Source organism: Salvelinus namaycush, chromosome 5, assembly GCF_016432855.1.
Source record: "Salvelinus namaycush isolate Seneca chromosome 5, SaNama_1.0, whole genome shotgun sequence".
Classification (NCBI taxonomy): domain Eukaryota; kingdom Metazoa; phylum Chordata; class Actinopteri; order Salmoniformes; family Salmonidae; genus Salvelinus; species Salvelinus namaycush.
The window spans coordinates 64,903,659-64,916,946 of record NC_052311.1 but is presented as its reverse complement, the minus strand read 5'-3'; the positions used below and the strand labels follow the sequence as shown (position 1 = coordinate 64,916,946).

At 43.7% G+C, this 13,288-nt stretch overlaps 1 protein-coding gene across 2 annotated transcripts; it reads right to left on the bottom strand.

Annotated features, from left to right (window-relative positions):
- Positions 1-2,251: 2,251 nt before the first annotated feature.
- Positions 2,252-13,284, bottom strand: LOC120048738 (leukocyte receptor cluster member 9-like). Of its 2 annotated transcripts, none has more exons than XM_038994922.1 (6): positions 13,263-13,284; positions 12,510-12,662; positions 6,361-6,442; positions 5,513-5,643; positions 5,077-5,406; positions 2,252-4,419 (listed from the first exon to the last, which is right to left on the bottom strand). In XM_038994922.1, the coding sequence occupies exons 2-6, from the start codon at positions 12,649-12,651 to the stop codon at positions 3,386-3,388; spliced, it is 1,719 nt and encodes a 572-aa protein (XP_038850850.1). In that variant the 5' UTR covers positions 12,652-12,662; positions 13,263-13,284; the 3' UTR covers positions 2,252-3,385. The 2 variants fall into 2 exon arrangements, with proteins under 2 accessions (XP_038850850.1, XP_038850849.1); XM_038994921.1 differs by lacking the exon at positions 13,263-13,284 and adding an exon at positions 13,006-13,087.
- Positions 13,285-13,288: the final 4 nt, after the last annotated feature.

Genomic DNA, 13,288 nt, shown 5'->3' with positions numbered 1-13,288 from the left:
GTGATATTTTATTAATATAAATAAAATATATCTTATCAACTATGATAAAGTAGAGAGATTGACAAAACAATCCAAAACAGAGTGAATCAAACTAACATGGTTCAACCTCAATGTTTATAAATCATTTCCTAATTTCAACATCAGCCACTTCACACACATTGCGTAAAAATCCAAACATTTGATGTAAAACCCAGGCTTCTCTCCACCTTCCATCATTGAACATAAATTGCAATGGTCTAACAGTGCATGATGAATCTATTTCACTTGACTGCCCATTAATCTTGTAGAATACACAGACAATTCACCCATGGTGAATGAGTGATTGAAGTGTGATCCGTTTCTTACCTTTGACTGTAGCGTTGGGAGGGTGTTCTGCTATCTCTTGCTCTTCTCTGGTGTTCCGTCAAATATCTACACACTCACTGAGGTATACTGTTGCCAACCATCAACGCTAGATCCTCTTGGGAAAAAAACTGATCCTGAAATATATAGGTTTAGGGACATGAACCCCAAAAATATGTCAAATGTAAATAAACAACAAGGTCTGTTTTTGTTTTTGAAATATTAAACAGCCTGTGATTGTATGGTTGTCTGGTAACAGTGGAGAGGTGATTGTGTTGATGGATAAGAGAGGAGCCCTCAGCGCAAGAGAGAGAGGAGAGAGAGGGAGGAGAGAGAGGGATTAGGATTGAGAAGACACCCCAGAGGGACCCTTATCGTCATGTCGGAACCCCATGCAGGCAGCAGATCGCTCAGCCAGGCGACTTCACAACAAGGCAACGACACGATTGTGCCCAGCGATAATGAATCTGTTGACGGGGATTAGGGCTCCGTCCACTCTCAGCTCACACAAATGATGATGCTGCTGGGCGATACAGACACAGCTCTAACTGAAACCCCCATCAACACCCAGTCACACACACAACATACCAATCTCTACACTCTCAGATTAGGAGGCAAAAATCTGACCAAAATCAACAAATCATCATAAAAAATCTACGATTGTCTAAATGCAAACATACAAAACGAGAAAAGATCCAATTATTTGAGTTTGAGTTACATTTCAGATTTCTGCACAAACAATCCACAAAATATTTGTTGAAGAAATCTCCTGTGTGGTTAGGCAGGGCAGTGTTTGGCTGTGTTGTGCAGAGAGGAAGGGAGAGGGAGAGGTAGAGATGCACATATATTTAGGCAGAAGCAAATAAGCACACCACTTAGATGGATACTGAGAGCAAGAGAGAAGGGGAGGGAGGGAGCAACAAAGATATTGTGAATAGGAAAAAAGATGGGTTGTCAACTGGGCAGTGAGGGAATGTGAGAGAAAGAGGGAGGGATGGAGAGCGATGAATAGAGGGAGAGGGGAGTTGCAAAACCAGTTTCGAGTGGAGACTGCAAAATAGTATCAACACCATGATTCAACAACAAGCAGAAAAAGCAGAGATGGAGAGAATGAGAGTGATGGAAAGATGAGAGATGATCTTCCATGACCGTGGGTGATTTGACTGAAAAAGAGGGGGATTACAAATAAACAATAAAAACAAAGTGAGAGCGGGTGGAATGAGAGACCAGGGTGTTTGTGTGCCATTGGAGGATGGGGGAGAACGAGAGAGCGAGAGGGAGGGGTGGCGTTCGTTTTTCTGTGTCACTGAAAGGGAGTGGGGGAAGGGAGTCAGAGAGATAATGCGAGCAAGGGAGCGTACGGGAGTGAGAACACACTAGTGTGCGTGTATCTAGGAGGAAAAGGGGGGAGAGACAGAAAATTAAATTACGTATGCAAGAATTACTCAGAGAGTTAACCGAGCCTCCATGGCTCTCATTCAGACCCAGCACTATACTGTAGCAGCCCATCCTCTATCTCCTCTCTCAAGCCCCTCATCCTATCCTCCCTTTGTCCCTCTCTCTCCTTTGACATCCGTCCCTCTTCACTCTCCATCCCCCTCTCCATCTATTTCTCCTCTCCATCTCTCGCTCCTCTCCATCCCTCTCTCTCCTTTCTCATCCCTCCCGCTCCTCTCTCCATCCCTCCCTCTCCCCATCCCTCCCTCTCCCCATCCCTCTCTCGCTTCTCTCCATCCCTCTTTCTCCTTTCTCATCCCTCCCGCTCCTCTCTCCATCCCTCCCTCTCCCCATCCCTCTCTCTCTCCTTTGTCCATCCCTCTCTCCATCCAGCTCTCTATCCCTCTCCTCTCTCTCTATCCTCCCTCCATCCCTCTGCTGTTACACAGAAATATCACCACTCAGACATTCACAAAAATTACAAGTTCAATATTTAATGTCCTTGGCAAACCAAATCCAAAAGGTCATAATTCTTTGTAAAAGCAGACATTTTACATGATCAACGTAGCAGTGATCAGTGGGTTTCTGTTGGATTATATTAAAATATTCATATTAAATTAATCTTATTACAATTATAAAATCATCTCTGTAGCTGCAAAGTAAGAATTGATTGGTTGAGATGCAGTTACCATGATGGAAAGATAATATTTCAGCCATTATTATATTAAATACATTACATTATTACATCAGTAATAAAGTCTGCTAAATGAAATGTAATGTGGGTGTCCCTCCCTGTGAAAGCTATAGACATTGATGGATTCTATTAAAATGTAACATGTTTCAAGTTAAACTGTAGTTTGTTTGTATCCTGTGTAGTGAATGATTACTGTGAGTATTAATGGTGTTCAGGCCATGAAACTGTGTGTATGCTCATTTAGAAAGGTTGTTGACCTAATCAGATAACAGGAAATTACCTAGGATCAGAGAGCAGGGTCAGGCCCAGAACAGAAGATGGACGGGGATTCTCTTGGTAATAAACACTTGAAACTTCTCTTGAGTTTTTGGTCTCAATTCCTTATTGCAAAGAGGTTGTAATAGCATTTTTCTTCTTAACAACAAGGTACAGTAAATTAGTCATTACAATTACAGCTACTTCATCATGGTCCGTAGCAGATAGAGGCACTTCAGGAACATTGGGATTTCATATTTTAATCAATGGAGTAATTTTCAAGCTGCAATACGAAACTTTTAGGAAGAGCGACCAAATTCACATAGAAATGTGAGTTATAGATCTGTCATTGTCATTGAAATCTAAGAAGTGGTAGATCTGTTCTGTGTGCTATTTCTATGCTCCCCATTCTTAAGTTTCATTGTTGTGTCTTTTACTTCCGGTTTTGTACACCAGCTTCAGAAAGCTGAAAATACAATATTTTATATCAAAAGATATTTCACAGCGGTTTAGATGGTACAATGACTCTCTACACAAAACCAGCAATGATTACTTGTTTTGTCACAAACTGAAACTATGGAGACTGAGGTGTGGAAATGTGGGTTCTGTGCTTTGTAAAATAGCACCTCCATACCTAAACAAACACACACCTACATCTCACCGGAGATTGACCAAACACAGTGTCTCATAAAACCCATCCCCAGTCATCCCCATGCTACACAGGTGTAGCCTATTTATAGGCAGTCGCCCAAAATTCACCCCCTTACCCACCTTCAGCTCCCCCACCCCCTCAAACACCCTCGCCCCCTCCCGGTCCTTCACCTTGGCCAGGGTGAGATGGTAGCGTGGGTTGAAGGAGTCCCTGTGCAGCCAGCCCTGCTCTCTGAAGGCCTCCTGTAGGCCAGCGTTCAGCTGCTGGAGGTGGGGCTGAGGCTGGGGGCTCAGGTAGAGAACCTTCCCACCAAAGTTCTTCAGTTTCAGGGGGAAGGAGACGGCCACAGGGGGGTTGCGGTCCAGGTAGGCGAAGCGTTGGAGCATCTCCCCAGCAGCAGTGACCTCGGCTGGGCCGGGGAGGACCAGGAGACAGAGGGTGACGTGGAGGGAGGAGGGGGGCAACCAATGAGGGGCGGATGAGGGGAGGAGGGAGGTGAGCTCCTCCTGAAGGTGCTGGAAGGAGGAGAGGATGGAGGGAGTGTTGGCCCGGAAGGTGATGAAGTGGGTGGGCTTACGTTTGGAAGGCCGGCCTCCACCCCTCTCTGTTCTCTGCTCCACAGGCACAGACGGACACTGGGCTAGGTCTGGGCTTTTCTCTCCATCCCAGTAATCTTTCCATTCTTCCTCCTTCTCACCTTCCTCCCCCCTGCTCTCGCTTTCTCTCTGGGATAGAGACATCTGGTCTGCTATGACGACTAAAACGGAATCCTTCCCAACTTCCTCTTCCGAGGGTTCTGATTCTCTTCCTGCTTCCTGTTGGTTCAGTGGAGTACTTCCTGTGCCTGGTCTGGTCGACTCAGGCATCTGAATACTTGTCTTGCTCTGATTTCTTTCCTCCATGTGTCCGTTTTCAACATCCTGTTTTATCAGGGACTCGTCACTCTCTTCTCCCTCCTCTGTAGTGATGACGCCATCTTGTTCTTCTCTTGATTCACGGTGGTCGTTTTTTGGGTCTTGTTGTTCAACATCTTGTGTCCCTGCCAATAAACAAGCAGATTTTGAAGGTTAACCAAACATTATGACAAAAACATGTTATAGACTAGCAAAGTGAAGTAGAACAGTATGTTAATCCAGGTTCTAGAGCTGTGGAAATCCCAACCTTCCTGCCTACCTTCCTCCCCTACCTCCCTCCCCCCCCCCCTCTCCCTCCCTCCATTCCTCGCCCTCTGTCCCTACCTTCCTCACCCTCTCTCCCTACCTTCCTCACCCTCCCTCCCTCTCTCTCCCTACCTTCCTCACCCTCCCTCTCTCTACCCTCCTCCCTCGCCTTCTCTTCCTCCCTCCCTCCCTAGCCCTCTCTACCTACCTCCCTCGCCTTCTCTCCCTCTCTCCCTCCATCCCTCGCCCTCTCTCCCTACCTTTCTCCCCTCCTCCCTGCCTCGCCCTCTCCCACCCTCCCTCGCCCCCTCCCTCTCGCCCTAACTTCCTCACCCTCCCTCCCTCTCCCCACCCTCCTCCCTCACCTTCTCTTCCTCCCTAGCCCTCTCTCCCTACCTCCCTCGTCCTCTCTCCCTACCTTTCTCCCCTCCCTCCCTCTCCCTCTCTACCTTCCTCCCTCACCCTCTCGCCTTCCTTTCCCTCGCCCTCTCTCCCTACCTTCCACCCTTCCTCGCCTCCTCCTCGCCCTCTCTTACCCTGCTCTTGCTCCTCCTCCTGCCCAAAGGGGGGCGCCAGACACTGTCCAGTGGATCCAAACACCCTGTCAGTCCTGTTGTTGCGGTCCCAGACTCTACGCCCTCTATGGGTGAAGTACTGAATCCTGTGTCTGGGCAGGGCTAGCTCAGAGGAGTAGTCACAATCGCAGGGGTCGGTGTCCCAGTTGAACTCAGAGAAGGGCCGCTCCAGCACCCCAAGGAAGCGGTCCACGTACCCCACCACAAAGTCCGCCGGCTCCACTGACGGGTCCCACAGGATCCGAGAGATGACGTCATCGGCTGTACGCATGCGGGGCTTCTTGGTTGATCCTGAGGGGAGATACACTTTCTTAGTTTGTTATACTTAGTTTGCAGTAAACAGGTATTTTAGTGGGTTCTCATATGTTCAGTTAGATTTAATGGAGGGAAATTGTACCTTTTCCCTCTGTGTCTTTTGGCTGGTTTGTTTTATTCCCTATTGCTTTCTTCTTGAGTTTTCCCTCTTTTTCTCCCTTCTTCCTGTTTTCCTGGTCTATAACAGCCTCTGGGTCGTCTAATGTTGGAGTGCTGAGAAAGAGGGATTGTATTCATCACTCTGGTCAATGTAAGAGCTAACCTGTTAGTTCTTCCTCATACTGATAGGACAGTGACCTTCAGATGGATGTATTTTAAGAAGTTTATCTAGATGTCTAAACAGATACATTCATTTAACTCTGCTATTCTACCTCTTCACTTTCTTATCCTATGGAATTAACTACCTATCTATTATATTTCTACTGTGCTACATGACTTGATTCCCACTTGGTTCAGAGGCTCTGTTTGCTGTGAGGGCAGATCACAGGAGGAAAAACTATATCTTCTTCTGAAGATTCCACTGTCGCCAGGCAGAAGGATTAGTGATGAGAGGGAGGACTCTGAGATTCTGAGGGCCATCTGTTTAGGGCTGGCAGCTATATGCTTTGAAGATTTCTGTCTTTCAGTCTTATTTAGTTGTTCAAGTGGTTAGAAGTCTGAAATATACTGAACATTGAGTAAATATTAGCCCCTAACCCCTGGGCATTTTCAGTTGTTCTAGGGCTGCACAAACATTATGCATCAGACAATTTAAATCATGCTTGTTAAAAATTGCATGAATGTAAAGGCATGTTTAGACATCACAGTAACAATGGCATCATGGCACCATCAAAAGTCGAAATGCAATGTTACTTAGCCATTGCCCTGTCATAGTTGTGGTATATAACATAATTTTCTTACAGGTCAGTGGTGATCGTGTTAGCTACAGACCTGTGAGATCGACGACACCTGTTTCCAAAACGACACTTTCCCAACAGGAAGAACTGACAGACACCTGCTCCCTCCTCCTGGCCTGGTACATCAGAGAGAGAGGAGAGAGGAGGGGGGGGGGGGCAGTTATTTAGCAGCATGTCTCACCCAAAGTCAGTTACAAAACAACATATAATATCTGTATGGCCTTATATAATATCTGTATGGTAGTTTGTCCTTCCCAGTGTTCTCTGTGTTATCAGTGTCCTTGGATTTACCTAGTTTTACATTGAGAACACATTTTAAATTCCCATGTATAGGTCCACCAAGACCCATGTGTATATACTGTAAAGAAGGGGGGTCGCTGAGCCCAGTAGACTAGATTAGTTCATGGGCTCATGGAGAGATTGGAGCAGTCAGGGAGAATGACATCACTCAACAAGGTCATGATGACCCCGAAATGAACCCCAGACACGCAACCTGCCAGACCAGCCAACCTGACCAAGTCTTTACTGAACTGAAGGAGCTGAGAGAGATGGTGGTGGAACAGAGAGTGGAACTGAGGAACATGGTGGTGGAACAGAGAGTGGAGCTGAGGAACATGGTGGTGGAACAGAGAGTGGAGCTGAGGAACATGGTGGTGGAACAGAGAGTGGAGCTGAGGAACATGGTGGTGGAACAGAGAGTGGAACTGAGGAACATTGTGGTGGAACAGAGAGTGGAGCTGAGGAACATGGTGGTGGAACAGAGAGTGGAGCTGAGGAACATGGTGGTGGAACAGAGAGTGGAGCTGAGGAACATGGTGGTGGAACAGAGAGTGGAACTGAGGAACATTGTGGTGGAACAGAGAGTGGAGCTGAGGAACATGGGGGCCAGAGTGACAGCTAGTGAGAGCCAGGTGGAGGAGCTGCAGAAAAAGGTGGTGAACCAGAGAGTGGAGCTGAGTCACTAAGACTGAACTGCACTTCCACAAGAACAAGGTGGAGCCAATGCAGGTAAGAAAAATTGATTAGCTAATATTTAAATTGAACAGACAATGAACAAAATAGCATATTGTTCTGTATGTTATTGCAGTCTCTGAAATAAATATTAAAGAGCTGAAAAGATAATATAGAATTTGTATTAATTTATCATTCTAACAGTTTAAGGATCTACAGCTCTCAAAATATGTTCTCTGTTTTTGTTCTTTCTAATTCCAGTCCAAGCAGCAGAACTGTCAGCCATGCAGGCCAGGGACAGCCAGTGAGAATGAGAACTCAGGTACAGTACTGAAAGAGCTTAATGACGACAGATGAATAATTTGTTTACAGTAGGTAGGATTATTCATTTCCCCCAGTAGATCATTGAAGAGTTCATATTTGCTCTGAAATGTCTCTCTAGCCCAGGAGGCCAGACTGAGTGCCAGTGAGAGAGGTGGAGGAGCTGAAGAAGGAGAATGCAGGTTAGAAAACACACAAATGTAGTCACTGCGCGACATTCACATTTTCTTCACAGGTGTAGGATTACTGTGTATACTATATCATATAATGTGAAATAACATACATGAAACTGTATTCACAGACAGGCAAAAAAGTGTCATTCTACGCTGCTTTGACTTACTCTGGGAGGATAGGACCCTTCAATGCTGACGTCCCACTGGTCTACAGTAAAGTCTTCCCCAACAAATCGGAAAGGCCTACAACTCACTTACAGGTAATAGCTACAACTACCGACCTACCTACATGTATGGACATGAGAGTACATTCTGGGCCAGCTAATGTTACTGAGTGCTGATGGAAATTGTTGATCTCTTCCTGTTTCGGTTTCTGCTCTGGTGCAGATATAAGTGATAAAAGTCGACTAAATCAGATTCACTGCCAGTGATGCCCCTAGCCCAGGAGACATTGGTGTTTACATATACAAGAATGACAAGATAATCATGTTTAATTATGCACACGGTCCTGGTGGAAATGGTAGATTTGTGGTAAATGCAGTGACTCTAGAGCTGCAGGTGGGTGTGGTCTAAATGAGTCTCCCCTCAGGCAGGGGGCTGTATGATGATTCAGATAACCTCAACGCCAACAGTGGCGTCCTGCTCTTCCCTATGTGAGGGGAATCATTTCAAATCATAGGCCCAATAAAACTATATAACTACCAATGAAAACTCTTAAAACAATTATATTTCTGAAAACTGATGAGAGTGATATCTAATCTAAATCACATACCGGCACACCTTGAATGATGTCATAGTTGAGGATTTAATGAGCCTGTTGTTGTGCAACTTCTGATTAGGACAACCAGGACACATTATGTCAGGGGTGTCAAACTCATTCCATGGAGGACCTAGTGTCTGCTGGTTTTTGGTTTTTCCTTTCAATTAATACCTAGACAACAGGGTTGTTAATTCATCAACAAGGGAGGAGTGAAAACCTGCAAACACTCGTTCCTCCGTGGAACGAGTTTGACAAGTGCATTATTGCCTTTCCATTCATAAATCTCCCAACGTATTAGCTGTCACTGATTTCCCAACATGAATGTTACACAGTATATGACACACATCTACAGTATTACTGGTGTGTAAGGCACATATTTTGTCCTTGCAGGAGGGGTTTCCCATAAGAAGTATAATAGTGCATAAAACATTGCACGTCTAATTCCATCCGTTCTTGGCACTGACAACATTTGGACTGGACTGACTTGGCTTGCAACCTAATGACACTAGAGGGGGTACACAGACAGTTTGGTTGGTTTCTCCCTTTCCCAAAAGTAGGAGTAGGAAGAACCCAGCCCTAGACACTGACCTAGGTTAGTTCTGTGTTTTCCTTAGAAGTTAGCGACAGTGAGCTGATACTCTGTGCTTCAGCACAACTTCTACCAGGAGCTTTCAGAGAGAGTGGAGGGGTAACAAGTGGGAAAAACACTGCTTTCTCCCAAATATCAAATCGAATGTTATTAGTCCCGTGCTTGGTAAACAACAGGTGTAGACTAACAGTGAAATGTTTACTTACGGGCCCTTCCCAACAATGCAGAGAGAAAGAAAATAGAGAGATAATACAAAGGTAATAACAGGTAATAATACAAGCAGATCTCAGAGAGATCATACTGTCTGATGAATACACTGTTCGATTCTGGGTTAAACTTGGAACATTATTATACTCAGAAGTATAGTATCTGAGGAGTGATAGAGACTGGTTTTTACATCAGAAGTTAATGGTTATCTGTAGGAGCCAGATGGCTTTGGAATGTGCTGGGTGGACAGGAGGAAGTCACAGGATTGCTATAGGGGATACGGGTGGAGATTAGAGGTCGACCGATTAATCGGAATGGCCGATTAATTAGGGCCGATTTCAAGTTTTCATAACAATCGGAAATCTTTTTTTTTTTTTTTTTTACACCTTTATTTAACTAGGCAAGTCAGTTAAGAACACATTCTTATTTTCAATGACAGCCTAGGAACAGTGGGTTAACTGCCTTGTTCAGGGGCAGAACAACATATTTTTATCTTGTCAGCTCGGGGATTCAATCTTGCAACCTTACGGTTAACTAGTCCAACGCTCTAACCACCTGCCTTACTTTGCACTCCACGAGGAGTCTGCCTGTTACGCGAATGCAGTAAGAAGCCACGGTAAGTTGCTAGCCAGCATTAAAATTATCTTATAAAAAACAATCAATCAATCATAATCACTAGTTATAACTACACATGGTTGATGATATTACTAGTTTATCTAGCGTGTCCTGCGTTGCATATAATCGATGCAGTGCGTATTCGTGAAAAAGGACTGTCGTTGCTCCAACGTGTACCTAACCATAAACATCAATGCCTTTCTTAAAATCAATACACAAGTATATATTTTTAAACCTGCATATTTAGTTAATATTGCCTGCTAACATGAATTTCTTTTAACTCGGAAAATTGTGTCACTTCTCTTGCAACAGAGTCAGGGTATACGCAGCAGTCTGGGCCGCCTGGCTCATTGCGAACTGTGTGAAGACTATTTCTTTCTAACAAAGACAGCCAACTTCGCCAAACGGGGGATGATTTAACAAAAGCGCATTTGCGAAAAAAGCACAATCGTTGCACGACTGTACCTAACCATAAACATCAATGCCTTTCTTAAAATCAATACACAGAAGTATATATTTTTAAACCTGCATATTTAGCTAAAAGAAATCCAGGTTAGCAGGCAATATTAACCAGGTGAAATTGTGTCACTTCTCTTGCGTTCATTGCACGCAGAGTCAGGGTATATGCAACAGTTTGGGCTGCCTGGCTCGTTGCGAACTAATTTGCCAGAATTCTACGTAATTATGACATAATATTGAAGGTTGTGCAATGTAACAGGAATATTTAGACTTATGGATGCCACCCGTTAGATAAAATACGGAACGGTTCCGTATTTCACTGAAAGAATAAACGTTTTGTTTTTTCGAGATGATAGTTTCCGGATTCGACCATATTAATGACCCAAGGCTCGTATTTCTGTGTGTTATTATGTTATAATTAAGTCTATGATTTGATAGAGCAGTCTGACTGAGCGATGGTCGGCACCAGCAGGCTCGTAAGCATTCATTCAAACAGCACTTTCGTGAGTTTTGCCAGCAGCTCTTCGCAATGCCTCAAGCATTGCGCTGTTTATGACTTCAAGCCTATCAACTCCCGAGATTAGGCTGGTGTAACCGATGTGAAATGGCTAGCTAGTTAGCGGGGTGCACACTAATAGCGTTTCAAACGTCACTCGCTCTGAGACTTGGAGTAGTTGTTCCCCTTGCTCTGGATGGGTAATGCTGCTTCGAGGGTGGCTGTTGTCGATGTGTTCCTGGTTCAAGCCCAGGTAGAAGCGAGGAGAGGGACGGAAGCTATACTGTTACACTGGCAATAAAGTGCCCATAAGAACATCCAATAGTCAAAGGTATATGAAATACAAATCGTATAGAGAGAAATAGTCCTATAATTCCTATAATAACTACAACCTAAAATTTCTTACCTGGGAATATTGAAGACTCATGTTAAAAGGAACCACCAGCTTTCATATGTTCTCATGTTCTGAGCAAGGAACTTAAACGTTAGCTTTCTTACATGGCACATATTGCACTTTTACTTTCTTCTCCAACACTTAGTTTTTGCATTATTTAAACCAAATTGAACATGATTCATTATTTATTTGAGGCCAAATTGATTTTATTGATGTATTATATTAAGTTAAAATAAGTGTTCATTCAGTATTGTTGGTATTGTCATTATTACAAATAAATAAATAATTAAGGGGCCGATTAATCGGTATTGGCTTTTTTTGGTCCTCCAATAATCGGTATCGGTATCGGCGTTGAAAAATCATAATCGGTCGACCTCTAGTGGAGATCTTTGGATTAGGCATCAAAAGGGTTGAGGTCAGGTCAGGTCCCCTTAAGGGAGAAACAATGGTTTATTACCCTATCACGTCGTCTTCCTGTCGAACCATAAAATATGTAAGGATTAGAGAGAAGGAGGAGTGCCTAAATTTGAGTATATATACTTGTGTTGGTGGAATCATGTTTTGTCTAATGCAGCTGTATTGATCCTCTGGGAAGAAATACACTTGGTTAAGCTTTCATGGTGTCCATTGACTTATTTACTCTGAGAATTAGAACCTAACAACACAAATCAAATCAAATTTGATTGGTCACATACACATGGTTAGCAGATGTTATTGCGAGTGTAGCTAAGATACAATCAGTGTGGAATTTCTGTGGAACATATCATTACTCAGGCAAACCCAGACTTCCTTTACAGAAGATGAGGATGGGGTGAACACCAGTGGAGGCTGGTGGGAGGAGCTATAGGAGGATGGTTACATTGAAAGGGCTGGAACGATATCAAGCACATCGCACATATGAAAAGCACGTTTGACTCCGTTCCATGTATTCCATTCAAGCCATTACAATGAGCCCGCCCTCATATAGTTCCTCCCACCAGCCTCGACTGGTGAACACCCAACTTCCTCGGTACCTCGATATTAAAAACGGTCCTTCATAATTTGATCATACCTTGATAAACTTCAGTGTTGTGTAATTATCAAAATATGAACATTCTCTTTCACTGTCATTTCTGCTCTGCCTCTAAGGAAGCGTATATGCCCTAGTTAGGCCTACATCTCATATGTGTACACGTACCAGCAGTGCACACAGAATCCAACTGAATGACAAAACATTACCTGCTGTCACCTGAGGTCCATCTTGGCTGGGACTGGCTGGGACCTCTGTCTTTGGCCCCTCTGTAGCTCTATGCTCCTGTGCTCTCCTGTCCTCCAGGTTCTCAGCTGAGCCCAAAGGCACACCTGTCTCCTCTGACGCCATAGTCAATCAACCTGTGGGTGTAAAAGATTATTATACAAAAGTGTTAACTCTGTTTCTCACTGTTAACATAGCAATACAAGCACAACCATTTAATAAATCAATCAATTAAGCAATAATTGATTTTGTAAATATAGTAGCTATATATTTAGAAGTAAGTTGTCCTAAAGTATCTATAGTAGCTACCTAAGCTAGGGAGAACTGAGAGGTAACCTGCCCTAACGAGGATGTAGCTACAACACACCCAAGAGTCAAGATAACAAGTTATACAATGCAACCAAAATGTTAAACATTAATAAAACGATAATGTAGTACTGTATAATATATGCATTATGATACATTATTGTTGTTAGTTACCTGAATGTACACCCTCTGACTTATAAACAGATATATCACAGAATCCGTCTGAAGCTACCGTAAATGTGCACTTTGACCTTTGTTATGTTTGTACTGAAGGGACTTGTGGGAAATGTAGGTCTATGTACCTCAGTGATGAGAACAGGCTTTCTTCTCTTCGTTTAAATAATCATTCAAATCCTCAAAACAATTGATACTATAATATTTTCTATACTAGGCCGTTTATAAATTGACAATAGTTTGTTATAATTTCTTACCGAAGAGAGTATACCAAAACTATGAG

Coding starts and splice junctions, on each gene's coding strand:
- LOC120048738 (XM_038994922.1), bottom strand. CDS start 12,651: ATGGCGTCAGAGGAGACAGGTGTGCCTTTGGGCTCAGCTGAGAACCTG. Junction 6,443..12,509: donor TGGACCTCAGGTGACAGCAG/GTAATGTTTTGT, acceptor CTGATGTACCAG/GCCAGGAGGAGGGAGCAGGT. Junction 5,644..6,360: donor AGGTGTCGTCGATCTCACAG/GTCTGTAGCTAA, acceptor CCTCTTTCTCAG/CACTCCAACATTAGACGACC.